Source organism: Corvus moneduloides, chromosome 6 (assembly GCF_009650955.1).
Source record: "Corvus moneduloides isolate bCorMon1 chromosome 6, bCorMon1.pri, whole genome shotgun sequence".
NCBI lineage: Eukaryota > Metazoa > Chordata > Aves > Passeriformes > Corvidae > Corvus > Corvus moneduloides.
This window is the reverse complement of record NC_045481.1, coordinates 58,564,696-58,588,293: the sequence shown is the minus strand read 5'-3', so window position 1 is coordinate 58,588,293 and position 23,598 is coordinate 58,564,696. Positions and strand designations below refer to the sequence as shown.

The window sequence follows — 23,598 nt, the reverse complement described above, 5'->3', positions numbered from 1 at the left end:
GGCATAATCTTTGCTAGGAAGCTATTTTTTCCATAAAAGAGAAAAGGTGATGTGAAAGGAGTTGGTAACTTTATAGACCCTTTCTTTTTGTGATCTCACCTTGATTTAACAACTCAAAAATGGTAAAGACAGATTTCTAACAGTTACATGCATGGCTCAACCTGCCACCATTCTGCTACTAGATTCACCCAAAATATTGTTTCATGAAAAAGAAATGCTTCTTACAAAGTCAGCCCCACAGGATGCGCTGTAATGGGGTTTTCTTCAAACACATCTGACATTTTGTTTAAGAACAAATTTTTTGTTTCCTTTTCCCATCTTACCCTATCAAGGTTTATTGTTTTACACTTTGTACTTGATCCTGTATCTTTTTCCCTTCCTAGTTTTTGATCAATGACAAACTATCCGGCCTGAGCAACTCTGAGAAGTCCCTCTGTCCCAAGCCGTGTTTGAGCAGGCTGTTAGCAAAGCAGTAATTTACAACGGGAGGAAGAGCAGACCGGAGCAACGTCAGGTTTAGGGGGTTCTCTTTATTAAGAGCAGAAAGGTGTACTTGTATCCCTCCCTCCCTGCGGCTGACACCCCCGCGGGGGCGATGCGGGGGGCGGTGCTCGCTGGGGCCCTGTGGCCGGTGCCCGGGGCGGGGGGCGGCCGGGCCCGGTCCGGCCCTTCCCTGCCTGGCGCGGCGCGGGCGCCGCTTCCCCCTCGGCGGGGCTGCCCGGCTTTTAAGAGCGGCGCGGCGCGGCGCAGCCAGCCACAGACAGCCGCCAGCTCTCCGGCCGTGCTGAGGTATTCGGCCCGGGCGGCCCGCAGCGGAGCCGGGGAAGGCAGCGGCAGCACCGGGGAGATCCATGCGGCACGGGCGGCCCTAGGCTGCCCGTCGGCCGCAGTATGCCGGTCCCTCTGCGCCTGCTGTGGCTGTTCTGGCTCTGCAGCCTCTGCCGCGGGTACTTCGAGGGGCCGCTGTATCCCGAGATGTCCAACGGGAGCCTGCACCACTACTTCGTCCCCGATGGGGACTACGAGGAGAACGACGACCCCGAGCGGTGCCAGCTGCTGTTCCGGGTGAGCGAGCAGCGGCGGTGCGGTGCGGCGGCGGGCGGTGGGCTCAGCCTGCGAGAGGAGCTGACGGTGTTGGGGCGGCAGGTGGAGGACGCGGGCCGGGTACTGGAAGGCATCGGCAGGAGCATCTCCTACGACCTGGACGGGGAGGAGAGCTACGGTGCCTACCTGCGCCGCGAGTCCGCCCAGATCAGCGACGCCTACTCCAGCTCGGACCGCTCTCTGAGCGAGCTGGAGGGCAAATTCCGTCAGGGGCAGGAGCAGGGCGGCCGGGAGGAGTCCCGTCTGGGCGACAGCTTCCTGGGGCTGCTGCTGCACGCCCGCGCCCTTCTCCGCGAGACTCGCCACGTCTCCAGCGGGCTGCGCGACAAGTACGACCTCCTGGCCCTCACCGTCCGCAGCCACGGCGCCCGCCTCAGTCGCCTCAAGAATGACTATCTCCGCGCCTGAGACGGGACCCCGTGCCCGGCAGGAGCCCCTGGCCCAGCTGAACCTGGACCCCCCACCGGCTTCAAGAGAGACCCCCAGCCCTACCGCCAGTCCCCCGGAAGGCACAGCCCTGGCGTCTGCCTGGAAGGAGCACCTCCTTGGACAAACCCAAGAATCATTAAGGTTGGAAAAGACCTCCGAGATCATGAAGTACAACCTTTGACTGAATACCACCACGCCCACTAAACCATATTGAGAAGTGCTACATTTACTCATTTTTTAACACTTCCAGGGATAGTAACTCAACCAAAACACATTATTCTTCATGGAAAAACCTTATTTATTTTACTTTCTAAACAAATAGCGCAATTCTATAAACCAGGAGGTTCGAGGTATGTTTAAGTTAATATCCCATATTCAAAAATCTACCCTCTGTTATTCATCTTTGGTTGCAAAGTGACGTAAGCTTTCTCTCTGAGTCCCTGTTGGGTTTGGTTTTTTTAATATCACCTGTTTTTCTGTGGCTCACCTGCCGTTAAGTGTAGTTGAAGTGAGGTGCTGGCCAGCTCCTTCCAGACTCCTGTGTAGCTAAAATTGCTTTTGTTGTTAGTCCTTCAGGGTGAAACCTCTGGCCCTCTATTAACTTTCTTTCTAATGATTTGCATTATATGATCATTAAACGTTGTTCCACTACATAGAGCTGTGATTTTCATTTGCGTTTAGAAAGATGGTAACTATTCTGGCAGGATTTGTACTTCCAGGCTTGCTTATCTGTGACTTTAATCTATATTACCCTAAGAAGCAGCCAAAAAGGCTTATGTCAGATCCTGAGAATGCTGGTGGAGATTTTTATAGCAAAAAGAATGAGCCCTAGTGGTGATTAGAGTTTTGGATCCCAGATTTGAGAGCCAGGAGCATATTTCTAAAGCAAGACATGAAAGCATAGTGACTTTTTTTGTTGGTGACATTGTACTTTTGCTAGCTAAGTTTTTAATAAAACTACTTGTGGTTCTAGACAATAGCAAAAGTGCCTGGTGGGAAGGAGGGTGGGGTTTATTTGGCTTTTTAGACTCATTGCTATTTAACTGACAATTTAGGGTAATGCGGCTATTAGGTTACAGATACTGCAGGCAGAATAGGCGTTTGGATGAAAAAAGTTTACAGGTTGTTGTAGTAAATATTGAAAACAATGTTAAAGTACTTTTTTGTTATTAGTTCCCAAGATATTCTTAATTTTAAAACATTCTGTTGAAGTGTGTCTTTACAGAAAAAAATTGCAAATTTGTAGCCCCTGCCAAGTGAAATAACTTGTTTTTTAGTAAAAACAAAAATTTACAGACTCATGAGGTAAGCAAGTTTCATTAAAAGAAACAATACAGAAGGGCTTGCAGACTTTTTTGAGTTTGTAAGCCTTTTTAAACACTTAGCAACCTCATGGCATTGGAAGAGAAGCTGATGTACTTTTGAGGTCTGTTCTTGTCAACCCTGCTCCCATTTAGTTATATTTCAGTCTGCAAACCACCCAGTGGGTAAGTTATTATAAGTCTGTAAATTGTCATCTAATGAAACAAGACTGTGGTACTTTATAATCCACACTAATGTTTCATATGATAAATATGAAATCCTGACACTTTTTTATGTTTCAGTAAAATATAAACATTTTTATATTTGAAATATGACAGAACTCTGATTTTGCTTCAGTAGCATTGATTTTGGAAGGCTTTAAATGTTCCTTTCAAAAAGAAAATTAAGATATCTGAGTCTAGTCTATGTATAAGTTCACACATTTAATAAAAATGGTCAATCTTATGTGGATTTGTTGAAGCCAATACAAAAATCTTTTAGGACATTTAAATCTACTAGAATTTGATTTATATCATTTTGGCTAATCTAAGCAAATGTATATGTTAAATATATAATTTTTGAGTCGGAGCTGATACATTAAATGTTTTTTATAGAGCTGCCTGCAAGAACTGAATGCTTAGTGATATTCAGCAGTTTAAAGTTTTAAATTCAATTTTTTTCTTTAAAAATTATGAAAACTATATTGCAATACTCTTTGCAATCTTATTAATGTCCTGCTTTTGCTTTTTATCTGGTAAAACTTAATTGTTTGGAAGGTATGAAGATCCCCTGGATCTGGAGCTTCATACAGCCTATTTCAAATAGTAAAGGCCCTTTTATCACTGAAAATTTGGTGATGATTTCTAAGCAGAGAGCTTTAAAAGGATGATTGTAACAGCAATCATCCTCATTATATTCTCCCGTTGTGTTAAAATATTGCATTGGTATTAGACTCCTTTTTTCTTTTTCAGAATGCAGAAGTTTGAGCTAAAATTGAGCTGACAGTGGGGGTTTTTTTGTAATTTTCTGACGATTTTCAAAACATGCATTATTTCTGAATTTATTAAAGCGTTGATGGTATTGAAGAGCAAAAGACAATTTTGTGGGAAAAATAAAATGCTGCAGCTGGAACAGTCATAGAGAGCTTACTTAATACTTAAGTTTTTCATCAAGAGGAACAGGTTGCCCAGAGAAGGTGTGGATGCTCTATCTTTGAAAGCGTTCAAGGCCAGGCTAAATGGAGCTTTGAGCAACCTGGTCTAGTGGAAGATGTCTCCACCTAAGGCAGGTGGATTGGAATTAGATGATCTTTAAGGTCCCTTCCCACTCAAAGCATTCTATGACTAGAGTCAAAGCAAGGCACTAAGGGACTCACCTCCACTTCTCTCCAGGTAGCTCACTTTGGAAAGCAGTGCTCTGATGTGGACATTCTCATATCCACAGATACACGCAGAACAGAAGGCACTCAGAATATGCCCAAAACCATTAAAAAAAGCTTGAGAAAGAAAAGTGTCCTTGCCTTGTGCCAAGTTAATGGCTAGGAATTCAGAGGAGAGTGTGCAAACTGGATTTCAAAATTGCAATTTCCAGTTTCACAGGCTGACTTACTCAGGACCATCCTCACAAAGAGAGGTCAAGTGAAGCTTTCAAAAACTTGGTGACCCTTTAAAAAACCCTATGTGTGCCAAGCTGGGCTGTATGAATTGTCTGAAGCTAAATTGTTGCTCATATAGGTTGTCATTTACTCAAATGCAGTTTGGCAAGACGTGAACCTCAGAAGCAAAAAATATACCTGGCTTAGTCACTAGAAACAACCTTGTGAGCTACAGAGCTCTGGTTATAGTCTTGTCTAGAAAATGTGTATTTTGTGGAGAAATTCTATCGGATGTGTCTATTACTGTTGGTGTGTCTGTTTCTTTAGATGGTTTTCATGCTGCTTTACCAGTTTCTTGGTCATGCTTCTTGAATACCAATTTTGTGATTATTAAAGAAGTTTTCAACTAACACTGAAGTGTTGTTGAGTGAAGTGCATTTCACAGCCACTATGTCTGAAGTAATCCTGTGGGTTCAAAGTCTGTCATTTTTCTGTCTTTTAAAATGTATTTTTACTTGCAGTTCATTGGGGAATTTGTTTTTTATTGCCTAAATTTTTTTGGTGAGCCATTAGCAAAAAATTGTTCAATTTGTGGATCTGTATTTCATTCCTATAATATGTGAAACTGGCAAAAAAACCTGACTGTGCTACATGCTTTTAAAAAAAGCTGTTATTAGAACATATGTGTATAAAGAGACTAAAGCTGCTTATTTTATTTTCTTCATTGAGTTGTCATCCTGCCTATAAGATCAATTTATAACTGGAAAAGGCAGAATTTAATGACTAATTCTGTAACAAGGAAAACATATGGTCTCCATAACCATTACATTTTTAATGATGTGACTTGGACGGAGTCATTCGTGTCTGTGTAGAGTCATTCCTCCTTGAAAACTACCTTACCTTGGGGAGGTATTGCTGGCAGTCTCCAACATGCTATTAACATTCTTTCATAAGAAAAGACAATGCCAAGAGTATCATATTTTCTCAGATGACAACCTTCCTTAGACTGTGTACACCCCTTTTAAGTGCTTAGAAACTGTACAGTAGTCATTGTTCATGTCTGAACTTTCTTTGGGGAGGAGGAAAGTCATTAGAGAAGGTCGTTTTAGGGATTCATCATCCAGTGAAGTGGATAATGTGAATATTGTGAAATGCACGATGACCAAAAGAGCTATGTACTTGCATCATATTTTCCATACATTTTCCACTCCGCAGATTTTTCCCTGTGACAGGAGTTACCAATATAGAGTAGTTTTAGTGTTATAACAGAGATTTACTATTATTAATAGTAATCATTTGGTATTATATATTTGGTATATAGTGTAAATACTATTATTTACATTAATAATTTGGACACCCTCCAAACTGCAAGATGGTTTTTGCTGTCTACTTGTTATCTCTTCTCAAAAATAATGTGACTATGATTTTCATTTTAGTGTTAGGTTTTAGTCCACGACAATTAATTCAGTGGACTTTTAGCTTTAGGTTCTCAGCTGAATTTATCTAAGATCTTGTTATGCCTTTTCTGGGGTAATGATAAAGAATTCTTTCCTTTACACTTTCTGTGTGGACAGCTTCTTTGTTAATGAAGAGCAGTCAATTTTTCTTAATAGCCGGCTTTGTCCTTTTTTAATTAATATGATTTTGTTTCTTATTTAATGTTATTCATCTGAGATTTGTATTAAAGTAATACACTTTTTACTCTGGATTCCAACAGAGGCACAACAAAATGCAGGTTAATTCTTAACTGGATCATCATATAAGTTAGGATGCTATTAGATTTGTGACTTTAAATAATATCTCACATACTCTCTCATTTCAGAAGAGTAACCCTAGGAAAAAAAGAGCAAATGAATAAGAGGTAAACCTCACTCAGATTTTTTTTTTCCTTATATGAGTGCAGAGGAATTAATCTGACTGTGTACATCAGAAATGAACTGAAGTTCATGGTGTGCTCATTTTCCCTAGAAGCTAATTTGTATCCAGGCCCAGTTTTCATTTCTAACATTTCTTTGGCAATTAGGTTTTTCAAAAAGTCAGGCATCCCCTTGTGCTACTTATATATTGATTTATAGCTCCTATCCTAATCACTTTTCCATTGTATCTGATTCCACAACCATATGCAGGCTGCAAGGTATTTATTTACTTGCACATCTCACTGGCTTTAATAGTAACTCCTCTACACTTCTAAGCTAAATTTCAGTCTGCCCCACTGCACATACATCTCAGGCCTGCTCTAAGTTGCTGCTTTTATCTCCCTTAGCATGTGTGCAGAGCTCCAGCTCACAGAACCAGGAAAATATTGTTATTGTTGGTTATGTCTGACTCCACTGGGAATACTGGTCTAGGTTGTAGCCTTTTACTATCATGTCAGGGTAGCAAGCAGAGTTTGATTCCTAGGATGTTTGCTCTTTGTATGTTACCCTGTGACTTTAAATTTTGCAATGCCCTTTACCTACTAATTGCCAAACTGATATTTATGTCACAGTAACCTACTGCAAAGACTAGTAGTCATATGGAGACCTGTGGCAAAACCCCCATGGTACATCCCTGTATGAGTGATAGTGACAGAGTAAAGCCCAAAGAGAATTAGTGAACTGATCTGGCACTACAGGATTAAGCAAAATGATGTTGTGACAGTAGAAAGGCACATAAATATACTGCAGATTGAAATTTTCATTATATATTCTGATATGCCTCTTTAAAAATTCTTTTACAGCAACACAACAAATACAAGCACAGCATTAATGATTTAGATTTTGCTGTTATGTCATCTTAAAGGCAGTTTGGTTTTATTTCCACTTGGATAGGATACTTTTCCACTTCTATATTATATAGCACTCTTTGTAAAAATAGAGACCCAGCCTTGCAAACACCTTGGAGTGCTCCTGTTACCAAATGAGACTTCTTACACCCTTTATGCTTATAATACTTCAGTATGTTCCCCTTTTGACTGGAGAAGAAGAAATTTCTATTCTTGGTATATGTACAACTTTTCTTCCTAAGGTCCAAATTAAATTACTTTTGGTTCTTTTTTTCCAGCCTGACCGGGATTTATATGTATGCTTATATATGTAGCTTATGTTAATAACAGATTTCACTCACTAAAAGCCTATATTTGTATTATTTAGACACTTGAAAAAATATTCATTTTTTCTCCATTTAATAAAAACAAAACAAATTATAAATGCGTACAATATAAACATTTTCTTTCACCCAGTATGCATTTAATGTGTACTTTTTCTAAAAGAAAACAAAGAAGCAAAAATAATTGAGAAACCTAGTGTTAAGGTACTGTGTTGCAAAGTCAACAGCGTAAGAGTCAGGAAGGTGAAATGTGGATTCTCAAGCAATAATCTACATTCAGCATAGGCAAGATGTTCATCCTGCTCTTTTCTAGGAGTTACTACTTGCAGACTAGTGATTGAGACAAGGAATAAGATACATGCTCCATATAAAAATCTGCAGGTAAATAATTCTCCTTATTATCTTTAGATAAAGATAATAAAGAGTTACAAAACCTCTGGAATAAAGAAATAAAGCCATTTGTAAACAGTATTTATGAAAGGATTATGAATTATCTACCAGACATCCAGTCTATCAAACCTAGAAAATAATTTAGAATTTTCAAGCTCCTGGTTTCAAATTATGTATTTAAATGGGGAGGTGGGAAGTATATATTAGTTCTTAGAAAGAATTAATAAAAAAACCAGAAGACAACCATGACAACCAAAAATGTATGTATTCCACAGAGAAAACAGAAAAAAAACCAAGGCAAGAATGTGAAAGAAAGCTGAAAAAATGGATTTGGGACCTAATTTGGAAGCAATTAATTCCTACTAATCTTTCCCTTAAAAGAAAGTAATGCATCCAACTCCATATATTACTAGCACTGCCTTGGCATGTGAGGGTTGTTTTTTATTGAAGATGTTAAATTATAATTACCAACACAAATACTTCATTTCCTATTAGATGTATACTCAGTCTTTTTAAGTGCCGAAATGTTTCTAAAGAGTCATTGAATATTTTCACTTTGGCATGTACTTCTTCCCATCCAACTAGCCAACTTTCCATCTCCAACAATGCTTTACTGTCTTTGAAAAATGCTGACTAGGCAAAATTTACATTAAGGTTTTCTCTTTATGGGTTACACTGAAGCACCGGGACTCTTCTGGATGCTTTGCAGACCACAATACAGCCAGTGAGTGTCTCGTGGAGCAGGTGCCTCTTGCACAGCTGGGAAAAGCTTTCCATCTGGAGACAAATAAAGGTTTTCCTTTTCCATTTTCCTCATCTTTTATGGCAGTCATGCCACCAGTCCATGCATACTGAAGAAGGTGGGGATTGCAGTGCAATAAAAGCTAAAAACTTGAAGACCAACATGGGCCACTCCATCTGAAAACCGGTAGGTGCAATGTTCTGCCATTGCCTTTGTTGGAGAGGATGAAAGTTTGGTAAGAAAGTTTCACAGATATGTAGGCTTAGCAGAAAGATCTCTGAATGTAGAAACTGAGGATGAGATAGAAATGAAAGCAACTTTTGATACAGAGTAAAAGATGTTTTGCTGAAACACTGACCACTGAATAACTGAGAAGGCAAAGGTTGGAGATGAGTTGGAAGGAGATTTTTATGAATAGGACAAAGGTATGTGACTACAAACAAAGACATGTTTTTCACCAAGTAAATAAGTCTCAAGAAGAGCGTAAGTAAACAGAAAACATGTTTTTACCAAAAAGAGAGATATTGCAGGCAAACAAGAAATGTTGATGTAGGAAGAAGAAGAGAGGTCTGAGAATTTTCCACTGTAAGCTTAAATTGTAACTTACTTACTCTTGTGATTGGATAATAATGACTATAATATGGTAATGGTAGTAGCTATGATAGGCTATAGGCAAATGTAAAGGTATTGCGTATGGTGCTTATTGGTTGTTACGTACTAAGATACTCTGCAAAGAAAAGTATAAGATGCTTCGTAACTTGAACAGAAAGCGGTTTCAGGTATGCCTACAAGCTGTAGCTGACACTGTAGGGCTGACTCTGGATACCCACTCCCTGAAATGCTGTAACTTCGCCTGTGCAATAAACAGCTTTCAAGAGAGCCGCCTGAAGTCCAGACATCCTTCGTGAAACCTTCTCCTATAGCCTTCAACTACACAAGTCGTATTTCTCTCTGTTAGAACCTCCATCCCTTCAACCACAAGAAACACATTGATCAAATAAATGCAGCATTAATATATTTGCCAGCCAGAAGATATCAGGCACAAAACAATGAGGGTGTATTAATGTTGTTTTAAGATTTGTTCCCAAGGAGCTCACTTGTCTTCGTATGAGCTTACTGCTCAGAAGATTTGTTTGGCAGTAAAATTACCTCATAGAGTCATAGAATCATTTAGGTTGAAAAAGACCTCTGCCATCATTGAGTCAACTGTTAACCCAGCACTGCCCAGTCCACCACTAAGCTGTGTCCCTAAGCCAAATATGTATATGACTTTTAAATATCTCCAGGGCTGGTGATTCCACTACTTCTCTGAGCAGCCTGTTCCAATGCTTGACTACACTTTCGGTGAAAAAATTTTTCCTAATATCCAATCTAAACTTCCCCTGGCACAATCTGAGGCCATTTTCTCTTGTCCTATTGGTTATTACATGGGAGATGAGACTGACCCCCAGCTGACTGCACTCTCTTTTCAGGTGGTTGTAGAGAGTGTCCCTCTCAAGAGTCCCTCTCAAGTCTCCTTTTTCCCAGGCTGATTCCCTTCAGCTCCCTCAGCTGGTTGTCATCAGATTTGCGCTCCAGATCCTTCAGCAGCTCCATTCCCTTCTCCGGACATGCTTGAGCACCTCAATGTCTTTCTTATTGTGAGGGGCCCCAAACTGAACCCAGGATTTGAGTGTCTGTGGCCTCACCAGTGCAAACTTTGGAGGGATGATCACTGCCCTGGTCCTGCTGGTCTAATGCAAATCTGCCCCATTAACTTGGAGGGTCCAGAAAAAAGTGGCTCCATCTGAAGAAGGAGGGATGTTTTGTGCCACAGCAAAGGCTCTGTTTGACCATAGTCCTATTCAATATTGTTCATAAAAGGCCATCTCTATTTGGTGATGTTTATTGTAGGTTTCATCTGGTATTTAAAACCCCAGGTTATTTTTTTCTTTCCACACACTACCACCACCACCACCACTCCCTCTCCGTCCCAGGAGCCTGAAGTGGTTGGGAAAGGTTTGTTACACACAGGGAAGAAGTAGCCACAGGAAATGAGTTTTCCACCCTTCATGCCCAAATCCAGGCCCAAGGCCTTCTAAAATCCATCTGTAACTGCAAAGTCAGTGTGGTGATAGCAGGGATAACAAAGCCCTGGCCTCCGGTGTGTTCCTCAGGTGATAAATAATGCATAAAAGATCTCCCTTAACTCAAAAGGGAGGCCAAACTCCCAGGGGAGTACTACGCACGTAAGAGCCGAAGCCACCAGCCCCACCCCACCCGGGCCTGGGCCTGCCCAGCTCCGTCGAGTCGAGGCGCGCCCTGCCCCGCCCCGCCCCGCCGCGGGGGCAGCCAGGCGCCCGGGTGAGAGGAGCTGGGCCCGAGGCCGGGAGCGCGGCGCCGCGGGTCAGAGCTGGTGTATCGGCCGGGACATCTTGCCCAATCCCACCCATGATAGAGGGGGCTGTGCATCCTCCGCTGGAAGCACGTCGCTACCTGCGCAAATTATCTCCCTCGTTGTGTACTCTCATTACGCTCAGTAAGGAGATGGAAGGCTGGAGCGGGACCGCAGTCAGGCTGCGGCCTGGCTCCTGAGCAGGGACCCTTCAGGCAGTGTCTCCACAGTGCTATGCAGCCATGAAGGAATGTGGGTGCACAGAGTTTTCTGGTTCTATGGTACATATTTGCTGCTTTGCTTGTGAGGTAAAGCATCAGACAAGTGTTTTCCTGCAGACACTGGCACGCTGGAATACAAGGTGATGTAATCTAGCCTTGCAACCAGAGGCACTACACGTGCTATATTTAGGCAACTGTGATACCAGGGGCGATTTCATCCAGAAAACAAACTTTCTAACACAATTTGAAGCATTAGAAAGCAGGCATTCTTTTTTCTCAGTGTCCTGAACACACTCAGAGGGTATCTCCCCTAATCAGGTATGTCATGAAACTTTACAACAAGGTATTTATTCTATCATGTTCATACATATTCATTACAATGTACTTCCTAGCTAATACACAAACATCACTTTTCCTAGAACTAATTTGCATGTATCTGCCTCTTACTGGGAGTTCTTTTGTGGTCCTACAGCGTCGTCTAAAGGGGTCTCTGATGGTTCTACTCCCTGAGTGCCCCCAGTGTTGCAGATGACCTTGCCTTGAACTTGTCTTCGGGCATGCACTGTTACTTCTTGTTACATGGCTTTGCCACAAAAGCCACTATGTTCCTAATTATCTGCTTAGCGACTGGTTCCAGCTACATTGAGCATCCTGTGCGTCTACTTTTAGATTCTTCTATCTATTTTGCTACTTAGTCTTTAAGCTCTGTTTAGCAACTTCAAGGGGAATTGAAAATTTCTACTGTCCGTCCAACTATCAAGCAACCCCTTTTCTTGAGACTATCTCTCTTTTAGGCAAATCTCAATGCTTCATTTTCCAGCACAAAGTGTTACAACTATAACATTGAATCATAATACGAGCAAGTACTTGTCAGGGTCTCCTCCTCCTGCCATGTAGCCCTGGGAGAGGGGCCCTGAGGGGACAGACACGGGGTTTCCCTGCCCCTGCTCAGCCTCGTTCGCGATTGGTTGTTTTGTGTTCCCCTGCGCGGGCAAGGACCCTCGGTCCGGTGACTGGAGGAGTTCCTCGGCAGAGCCCAGGCCATGCGGCTGGAGAAATAAACATCTCTGAAACACATATCAAGAATCTGTCTATATATATTTCTTTTCCACGGGCTCCTGTTTTGATACATTATGTTACAGTATCCCCACTGTAACAAATGGTGGGGAATTGCGAGCAGAACGATCCCCGATCCCTAAGCAACTGATGTGTGTGAGTAAACCCTAGAAACTTTGGATTCCTCTTCTTGATTTTGTTTTGCTATTCCATATCTAAACTATGGAGGAACCGTGGGAAGATTCTTGGCTCTCAGAGCCGCATATGGATATTTATCTTAAACTTGAAAAGATTCTTGAAAAACGATTTGTAAATTTTAGCTTCATTCAAGCTCAAAAAGAACTGAAACACTTCCTGGCATGGTTGTTTAAGAACTTTTTCTATGTTTCTTGGGATTTGATTCTTACCAAAGACTTTTGGAACACGGTTTGGACACAGTTAATTTTTGAGTCAAAATATATGCCGATGGAAGAATATTTTCGTGAATATTATTTAATTACCGAGACTGTTGAGCAATGTCAGCTGTGTCCTGGCGCAGGGAAGCCTGCCTCAGGGACCGTGCAGCCTCGGCCACGTGGACCAAGCGCTCTCCGAGCAGCAGCGAGGCAGTTCCCGCATGTGGGCGGAGCCACACAAGCTGCAGTGTTGGCAGCAGAGCGAGGCGCGGCGGGAGCGGCGCGACCCGGTGGTGCCTGCCCAGCCCTGCGCAGTGCATGGTGGAGCAACCCCCATGAACGCCCGACCAAGAGGGGCGGCACACAGGCGGCGGCAGGCAGCGGCGGCAGTGGAGCAGAGCCGCGCCCAGCCAAAACACGCGGAGGAGTCATCACTCGGGGGCCCAGCAGAGACGTAGATGCAGCACCTGGCAGCGGCAGCAAAGCTGTGACCAGAGAAGGCGACGCACAGAGAACTGAGTGGCGCGGCCTGGCCCGGCCCCGAGTGCGACCCCGGGAAGAGCATGCAGGCACGAGCAGCTTCGGCGGCCCTGGCAGCACTAGCAGCCCTGGAAATTCCAACACAGGAGCAAGCGATAGAGAAAGCAAGAACCCAGCAAGACAGAAAACAGCAGCCACTCAAAAGAGGAAAAGATCACTGTAGCCAAGGTTTTAGGAATAGTAAAATGATATAATGTTAAAAAAAATTAAGGTTTTATAACGAGATGTGACAACCAGCAAGACATATTCGTGCATAGAACTGCTATTAAAAAGAATAACCCTGAAAAATGCATCCCAAGCTTGGGAGATGGAGAGGTGGTAGAATTCAAAATTATACAAGGTAGAAAAGGGTTACAAGCATTGAAGGTCCCTGGGCTTGATGGTGTTCCTGTAAAAGGCAGTATATATGCTAAAAATCGTAGTCATGTGTTATAAAAAAAACAGCAACTCTTGAAATTACCATAGAAAGGTAATTTATTTAACAAAGGTTTAATCAGGAACAGTACAAAAATAAAATTGTAAAATAAAATTAGAAAAAGCCCGGGCACCCGGATCAAGAGATCTTTGACCGAACCAGCCAGGAGCCTCAGAGCAAGAACTCAATCAAAGCTGTGGTGGCTTCAGCTAGCCTAAAACCCAAGTTAATTAATTATGCCTCTAAAGAGGTAGGAGGACCGACAGCCACAGCTTTGGGTCTCTTCCAAGGCTAGTCCTAGGAGAGACAAGACCACAAGAAGACACAAAGCAAGTCAAGAAGGTGCTAAAGAGGTTTTTTCAGCTTGGGTAGAAGCCTTTTAAACTCTCTGGTCCCTCCCAGACACACCCACAGTCCACCCATAGTCCGGCCTTCCTGGCCTCAGGTAATTGGATAAAAAAATCATGACATCAGCTCTTTCATCCAGTGGCTCGCTTGCTGCTAAGGGCTGTTGAAGGAGTGAGGTAAGCTGTTCTGTTGGCAGGAAAAGTTCCTAATTGAAATGCATGGTTGCCGTGGTTGCAGGTTACTGACTATCAGAAGGAGACTCAGTTGCCTTTAATATGTTGACTTATGGGCTGCTGAGGGTCCTGGAGGGAGAGTCTTAAAAATGATTACTAACACACACAACTCAAGTTTTTAAACAGGGAACCTTTCAATTCAATATAAGTGTTAACAACTGCAATTCCTCAACTTTTTGTAAAACACCAAATAACTTTCAAAAGGGTGTAAGCAACAAATGTGTAGTGGTAAACAGAAGGGGGTCACTTATGGATTAACAATGAGCCTTAACACAGTAACAGTTTAAATAATTAACTCATGCAAAAGCCAAACTAGCAACTTTATAAATGACACGTTAGACAGTATCTCCATTATAAGCCCCCCCTACAGTCTCCCTTTCCTAATCCCACCGTTCCCTTTTACCCTATGTCCTATTACCCCCAGTGTATTCCCAATCCGTTTTTTCATCCATGGTTTCCCTCACAAAACCATACCTTTGCCAATTGTTTCCCCAAAAATCCCTTTCCAATGCCGAGTGGGGGATGAAAAGGGGGAGGGAAGAAATTAAACCCTCTCCTGCCTCAGTTTCCCCACAAAGCACGCTCAGAGAGTTCTGTCTCCCTTCTGTCAGCCTTAAGATGTTCCACAGAATCTGTTTGGACATTTAAAGACTCAAGAGGGTGGCTTGTTTTGTTTTGAAACTGTCCTTGTTGTTTTCAATGTTAAGTTTTACATCTTTTTTGTTAAAAATAAACAGGTGAAATGTCGGGGTCTCCTCCCCCTGCCATGTAGCCCTGGGAGAGGGGCCCTGAGGGGACAGACACGGGATTTCCCTGTCCCTGCTCAGCCTCGTTCCCATTGGTTGGTTTGTGTTCCCTGCGCGGGCAGAAGGACCCTTGGTCCCGTGACTGGAGGAGTTCCTCGGCAGAGCCCAGGCCATGCGGCTGGAGAAATAAACATCTCTGAAACACCTATCAAGAATCTGTCTATATATATTTCTTTTCCACGGGCTCCTGTTTTGATACATCATGTTACAGTATCCCCGCTGTAACAAGTACACACACTACAATGATTACAATGACTGCCACAAAAGCATTTTGTATCAGTCTCCAGTTTGGTAGCCACGAAGTAAGCCAATGCCACCAAGAAGAATTTTCCTCTTTGTGCCACTCTTCTACTGCTCTTTCTATTGAGGTGATTCCTGACTGTTAGACTTCAAACCCATCATTGATATAAGTGCAACACTCCTGTCCTATAACAACACATGTTCCTCCTTGGCTAGCAAGCAGATAATCTAAGGCCATGCGGTTCTGTAGAGCCGCCATTCGTGTTTGTTAGGATGTGCTATTTAATACTTAAATAGCATCATTGCCATTTCTAATAATCTATTTAGCTTGTTAAACTCACAGGACAAGGTAGAGCACATGGGGCATAGTGTGAACTATAATCTTTTGCTTTCTGAAATCAAAGGGGTTTATTGCAGATCATCCTGCATTCCCTGGGTGGAAGATGTGCTCTCGGCCCTAACACTTATTGTGGATTTTGCCAAAGTACCATGAGGGGAGGCATTAATATTGCTTGAAAACAGGAACTAAACCATCCTTTAAGAAGCCATTTATAGGCATTGTCTCTGCATACCCTATAGGTCCCATTCCCAGTACCAAACATCTGATTTCCTATTTTCCACTATTGTGCTACTGATTGAGTTAGGTCTTCTATATCTGATTCTTTTGTGTCCTCACTACCATTAGGCCAGGGACAGTCAGAGAGACTAGATATTGTGTCTTGGCATGGTGCAGCTGAGAGAGTACTATGTGCCTGACAACCACCTGGCACACAGGTCCCACCGAGGAAGCTTGAGCACTGTAGTACAAGTAGTGACCAATCCTTGGTTGTTGTGAAATGCTTTATTGAAGTAGAGCAGTGAAGACATGCTGGGTGGCCTCTGTGCAGAACAACCCAGAATACTCTTACCACTCCACTCATGCAAATCAGAAAAAATCTTGAAAGGAAAAGCTTCTGCTCTGGTGCTGTGTGTAAAAAAACCCTAGACTTGCAGATCTATTCAATTTCTGTATCTAAGTAGAAAAATATCCAGAAGGCATTTTGTAGCAAATATTTTTAGTCACTCTGAACTGGGTTTTCGTTTTAACAGTAACACTATGATATGAATAACTCAAGGAAAATAACAGCAGCCTTGTTATTGTTACAGGATTTCTCTTGGCAAGTGAGTAACCCGAAGAATTCCTTTACAGTGAAGACGGAAACAGAAGTCTAATGCAAACACTACAGTGTATTTAAATAATAAATACTTAACTTTACCACAAGGGAAATACTTTTGTTATAATAATTTTCACACTTCCTCTTGCATAACCAGCAAACTGAGTAACACCAAAGCTTGAGTGCCCAATTCTCTCCTAATTAGCAGTGGTGGTATGCAGTTACAAGTTCATTGACTTCAGTAAGCAGACATAAATGAAAGAGCTGAATATGTTTGGGGCAGTGAACCAAGTAGATTCACATATTTCAAAAGCCACATACAATGATTTTTATTAATATTGAAAAGTGTCCAATGCAATAATTTTCTGTCCTGAAGATATCAAATGCTCCTGTTGCAGCCTATGAAGGAGATCCTCCCCTATCTCTGTGAGATGCAGCGGGTCTTTCAGATTCTGGCTCTTAGGACTGAAAATATTTCAAGCAAGTACTTTATGACTAAGAGTAGGTTTGTCTGATGAGTCCAAAAACTACAGCCTTGTGGAACAGGGGCATCATGGACAGCAGTGTAGGCTTTTTCTGTCACCAGTAAAGTCTAGGGCTGGCACCATTTGTGATTCTCCCAGCAGTTTAGTGAATTGTACATAGCAAAGGGTATCAGTAAATAAAAGCATCAGTGAATCATAAAATTAATGCCATGAAAAGTAGTCTTGCTGAAGTGTAAGCAGCGTGAACATCCATGTTGGAGCTAGTCACTGAGACTCTCTTTGTACTCAGTGGAGAGGAAAAAAGAGTTTGGTTTGTCTCCTAAAGTAGGTTTCTGAAAAGGTTGGCTGAATTGTGACCCAAATATGCCTGGTCATTTAGGAGTATTGGGGCTGGTCTGTCTGATGTTTGGGCATAAGTCATGATGCTACATGTCTGAAGTTAGGTGAGTTGAACACAACTGTAAAAGCCTCTCACATCCAAGCAGAAGTGAAAATTTCCATTGGCTTACAGCCTTTCCCATCGTAACTTAAATTGCATGTACCTCACCTCAGTAGCTCCCACATTTTACTTTTAATCTGGAAATTGTGCCTGTGAGGATTGGTTGCATCTGTTTCTTTGAAGTTAACCTTTTGTTCCAAAGCATTTACAAACCCTCCCCTGTCACGGAATTAGAAGACATTCTGCTTGTGTTGCATTCCACTGTGGGGAACTGTGAGGAGTTCTTTTAGAACAGATGGTCTAGGATGAAATTAAGTAAAATGAGACAACATTGTATCTGAGAGCCCTGTATTGGTAATGAAAAAAAGTTGCCTTGCTAAAGAGGACTAGAAAAGACAGAAAATGAGGAAGGAAAATGGAGAAGGATGGGTGGGGGGGCAGAGAGGGGAGACAAAGAGAAAAAGCGGGCGTTACCACCAGGGGGTTGGGGAGTGCCATCGACATCCGAGCGGCAGAGGGTGTGTGCACGCTGCCTGCCGGAGAGCCTGCGCGGCTCTTCAGCGGCCCCTCGGTGACGGGCAGCTGGACACGTGGTGAGTGGGGATCGGGCAGGAGGTGCACGACCCTGGACAGGATCACAGTGGGGATCGCGGCAGTGGGCTGGATCGGAGGCAGGCAGGGTTGGATGCAGGTGGCTCAGGCAGGAACACATGAATGAAGCAGGCAGGGCATTGGTCAGGGACACAGGGAGGCAGGACAGGCGGTGGGTGGGACAGGCAAAGAGGTAGGGCAGGACACAGGCTACACACAAGGCTCGGAGGTCAGCTAGTTTCCCGCCAAGTGCCCAGCGAGAGGGAAGGCAAGTACGCGAGGACCAGCAAGGGCCAGCGAGGGCAGAAGAGCCAGAAGGCAGGCTGGAGCCAGGGCAAAAGGGACAAAAAACAGGCTAGGGCCAGGGCAAAAAACAGACCTCAGCAGGCTTGAGCCAGAGCAAAAACACAAGACTCAAAAAGCCCTGACTCAAAAACGCCCCAAAAAGGCAAGACTCAAAAAGCCAAAGCCATAAAACCCCAGAGCTTGTGACGCAGTTATTTTTATGCCCCCTGACCCCTCCTAAAGTCTGCCTGCTGACAGGAGACCATTGGCCCAGTCCCGCCTTCCACTGCAGTCCATTGGTGGAGACCATTTGCCATCTGATAGGAGAACTTCTCTGGAGGGTACAGTGTCTTTGGTTCCTCTGCTGACTGCCTGTCCCATATGAGACATGAAATGGTTGCCCGGTGAAGTCTCCTCAGAGACAAGGATTTCTCCCATCTTCTCTTAGTTGCCTCCTGCAAGTGGCACACGTACTACCCCTCCTCCACATGCCTCTGACAATCAGTGTGGAGACAAATGAAAAATAAATAGGCTCTTTACAGCTTAACAGGCATTTTGTGTGACTAAGTTACCTACTACCAGATGAACAAATACCAATTAAGTGACATTTGTCATAGAAAGACACTAAACTCACTTCAGTTTCTTGACATAAAAAATGTGACTTTCTACTACCACTAGTGTATTTGGAATCTTTTAGAAGCAAGTTTAGATTTCTTAATTGAATGGTAAAATAGGAGATGTCTAGAAGCCCTTTAAATCTGGCAAGCTTCACATAAGGCTTCAAATTTAGTGATGAATCTTCCCTTTTAGACATTCAGAAAGTAAAGGCTTTAATATTTTTTCCAGTCCCTTGTTTTGACATTTTGAAGAAAAATATTTATAGAATGTCCACATACAAAATCCAGGTAGTTATAACCACCATGCTAAAGAAGAGCCTTTGCTTAGGTTAAACACTAAGCATGTGAATAATACTAAAATTATTTGGCGATCCACTTACATAAGATGAGAAATTTGTGTACAAAACCAGTATGTGGACTACTGGATAGATGAATGTAATGAATGTATGAAATACATTATGGAGAAAATTTGAAATTAAATACTTAGGTGGGTTTAATATATATATCCAGACCTTTAGATTTCTCCTGCTTCCCCCATTTAGTAAGCTGGAGAAGCTTCCTGGTGGCCTTAAACTTCTAAAGCAAATTCTGGTTCTCATGGTCTTGTCTTAAACAGATACCTACAGGAGTACCTACTATATTTAGTACACAGAGAAAAGCATCCCTGTACCCAAAGGAACTGGGTGGTTGGTTCTGGGAAGAGTGCTTTGTTCTAGAATTCCTTATACATTGAAAGATAGGTGGAATAATTTGATTCGACCATTTTTGTTGCTCAGGTACTTAAATTCAGGTGGATGTGAGTACCATGCTTTGTGCTGGACAATTCAGCATTGTCCAGGTGTCAGGGAATGCGACTCATTACCATCAGGTTGATGCCTTAAGTTTTAACTTTCATATTTTTCAAATCCTGTACTTTCTAGTGTGTAACTCTGAAGTTTCTTGTGGCCTGTTAACTACTGTTCTCTCATGCTGTTTAGACATAACAAACCTCTCTAGGTTTCCACATCAAGTACACCAGGCCCCAAAATGTGTAAACAAAAATCCTCTGAAGTGGGGTAAACTTGGGGTAATTACATTATGAACTGAGGTTATAATTGGACAATTAACCTTGATATGCAAATGTACCAAACTTATAAAAGCGTGAAGAACTCATGACCCAGGGTCCATCTTGGGTGTAGCCTTTTGACTGCCCAAGGTGTACCTTGAAGGCCCGTCAAATAAATACCTACCTTTATTCCCTTATTCTTTTCTAGTCTCTGTTTTTAGGTGGCCATCTCAGGCATCAAGGTAAACTGCTAACCTTGAACAGAGAACTATCCTGAAATGAGTACTAATGTATCAAAAGTTTATGGCAGGTTGGAATGGTCTTTTTTTTTTTTTTTTAAACCCTGGAGCATAACACAACTTTGCAGTCATACATAGTAAAACTTTGTCCAAGAAATCTCAGAAGGACACTGCAGCCAGTCTTGCAGTATAAATATTTTTACAGTTCAAAGGAAAATTGCAGTATGGTAGAAATACACACATATATATTGACATATGTATATTTATGTACACATTTGTATAAAAGAAAATATATTCAATCTGGATATAAACCCAGTTTGGGATAAAAGATGTTTTAAGTCTGTATGCACAAAACTAGCTGTACTGCATTGCAGGTGAGGGTTAGTAATTACTGGGTTCCAATAGGACTACTGTTTACAAACACAAGAAAGAAAAAAACCAGTATTCTGCTGTGCTATACTCAATCAAATGAAATAAAAACAAATGGAGACCCAAGGGTAACCTAGTTTTAAACTGTAGCAAAGGAAAATATTAAAAAACCCATCTGATAACTCCAATAGGCCTTTGTGAGTCAAAATACTGAAGTCCAGGACATCTTTTATGCACAAAGACAACTGGTGAGAATTTGGTCCTGGTAGCATCAATATTTTGCCCTGTGAGTTTAAGAATAAAAAGAAAAGATACTTTAAAAATATGCAATATTTGAAGTTGTTAAAGTCTATTAAAATACATTTGTAATGACTTATATATTCAGGGAGCCTCCCCTGAATTTTTCTGAATAAGAAAAACATTAGACCAGAACTTTCCTAATTTTAGGATCTGGATACATCTTCTTTCTGTGCAGTACAGTGTGCAGCTGGCTTTAAATAAGAGTGTATCTATAGAAAGCAGTCTGGCTGTGAAAGGAGAAAGGAACTCTAACAGAACTCTGTTGCCATTGCTAAAGTCATGTTTACAAAGCTTTTCCTTGCAGGGAGGTGGATCCTGTGTTTTCTATTCCATAGTATCCACAGCAGGGGTTAAGCTTTAGGTTTGGAACATGGCTGGTAGTAGCTCCTACTTTTGGTTTGTAGAATTCATTTCAAGGTGTCTTTTTGTGAGAGACTGAAATGTTATGGCTAAGGGCTTAAATATTCTCATGCAGGACTTCTTGCTCTTTATGGCAAAACTGTATAAAGAAACTGCAACCACCAAAGTCCACCTCTTCCTGAATATGCCTCCTGACCAGAACTTTGGACTATGAGTTAAGCTGCCTAAGTATTACCGCAGGCCTGGGCCCTAGGGTATATCACCATGTCCTGCAGCCATAGGGAGGAGGAGGAGAGAAGATCCAGCAGGCAGGAATTGTGCAGTAAGATTGCTTCATTTAATTATTTTACAAACTCTTTTATAGACTTTTTTCTTCATAGTCTAATTGGACAAAGGATCAGCCACCCCTTGGGGTGATTGGCTAAACTCCTAAAACATCCATTGTCAAAATGGATAAACAAGACTTTTCAAAGTTGCAGGTGGCTTGGTTGTTTACATACTCTGCTACCTCTTCTGTGAGAGAGAAAAGTCTCTCACAGGCTTAGAAAATAGTAAGAAAATCCTTGCTAGCAGCATTTTTGTATCTACAATTCCCCCTTTTTGTTTGATAAGAGAACAACTCAACTATTAATCCTAAGTAGAAATTTACATCAGTTATTAATTCGAAATATGTCCTTGAGGCTTTAACTATCTGACTCCATAACAAGAAATTTAAAGTTCAGTCTCTGCTTGTGGAAGGACCATCCCAGTCTCTGCTTGTAGAAGGACCATCTGCCTGATGGTTGATATCCTGGTCATCATCAGAAGAGTCATTAGGCTGATGATCTACATTCTGATTGCCATTTGGATGGTTGGCGTTCTAGTCATCAGTTGGAGGTTGCCTGTTCTGCCTCTGGTGCCGTAGGTCAGGGCGAATGCATTTTGAAGGTAGCCACCGTACCCCAGTATCTGTGGAAACGCAAGCATACCCACAACCCCAAACTATAAGCTCATGAGGGCCTTCCCACTGGTTAGTGAGTAAATTCCATACCCAGACTTTTGCCCGGGGCAGTTGTATGTCACCTGCAGACTGCAATGAGAGAAAATGATTCAGAATAACAGGATTATTTGAATTTTGTGGTACTGTAAGGTGATTAATTGTATACAAAGCTTTTCTAGTCAGCTTCAGTAACCAAATTCAAAGGTTCCTGTGAGAATCATTGAAAAGCCATGATAACAGCCCTTAATTCAACTAACTAAGCAAAGTCTGACTCAGATTGATGTGTTAATGAACCACCACAAAGGTAGTGTAGGATACTGTGCGCCCTTACGCACAGTGACCCCTGCTAAAAATTTGTCCCAATCCGTACGCCCCAAGGTGCCAACACGTCCCGTCCCCAAAGGTTAAAGGAAGAGGTAGTGACATAAGGCCTAATTGTAGCTGTGTGCCCCTCTGAGTCCTTCACCACCACAGGCCGTTCGCTTAAATAGCTCTGTGTGGTTCCTCCTACTCCTGTGATGGCCGATCCCACCGGGGCTAAAGGCCATGAGGGAGGCCATGCAGAGAAGGAGATGATAGTTACATCAGCACCCATATCAATCAAACCTCGAAGCTGAGTCCAGGGTGGACGGGCGTTCGGCAGGACCAGGGTACATGTCATCTGTGGCCTTTGGTCAGAGATGTCTGCAGTCCAGAAGGCCTGCGGAAGTCCCGTAGATCCACTGCCATTATCTTCGTGAGTTTGTTGTTCTATCCTGGGGACACAAGACTTAAAAGGCACTAATTTAGCAAGGCAGGTCTTTTCAGGAATAGTTACAGGGGGTTTTTGCGTGGAGACCATAGCGCAAATCTGACCTTTAAAGTCAGCGTCAATAACTCCTGAGTGCACGAAGATTCCTTGTTGGGCAACGTCAGGTTTTCCCACCAGCATTGCACTGGATCCCTGGGCTAAGGGTCCATATGCATCCAAGGGAACTTTATAAATACCGCTAGAGTCTAAGACGACTGCGGCTGAGGTATGGAAGTCAAAACCATCTGATCCCTGGGTGCTGTCTCTAGGGTGGCTGAGTAGGCCTGTGCCTGTACCTGTGCCACTCTCTGGGGGAGCGACTGCATCAGAGAGCAATTCCCCCTCCTTGCACCCCGGCAGAAGTTTCCCAACAAAGGCCGACCATCGGCATGAGTCTGGGATCTACAATAGTCCGAGCAATGCCCTGGCCTGCCACACGTCTTGCACTGGGGGATCGGTGTGCTCTCTTTTTGGCTCGGCTTAGGCCACTTCCGTTTCTTCGCCTGTTTTGGTTGCTTTGGTTCACGACCAGAAGATGCGTGAACAGGCTGCAGGAACACAGCCAAAGCAGGCCTTTTCTGGTTCCCAGATCCCACCTTAGCGCAGGCTTCGACCATGTCTGTTACCTCAGGGTCCCCTGGTAAGGCATCTATGATTTTTCTGCGTTCC

The 23,598-nt window shown here is 42.7% G+C and overlaps 1 protein-coding gene across 1 annotated transcript; it reads left to right on the top strand.

Annotated features, from left to right (window-relative positions):
* Window positions 1-632: 632 nt before the first annotated feature.
* On the top strand, window positions 633-5,126 carry FIBIN (fin bud initiation factor homolog). The gene has a single exon (XM_032112471.1). It carries the CDS (start codon window positions 892-894, stop codon window positions 1,510-1,512), a length of 621 nt encoding a protein of 206 aa, XP_031968362.1. The 5' UTR covers window positions 633-891; the 3' UTR covers window positions 1,513-5,126.
* Window positions 5,127-23,598: the final 18,472 nt, after the last annotated feature.

Bases quoted from the DNA above. Each gene is read 5' to 3' on its own strand.
- FIBIN (XM_032112471.1), top strand. From the start codon at position 892: ATGCCGGTCCCTCTGCGCCTGCTGTGGCTGTTCTGGCTCTGCAGCCTC.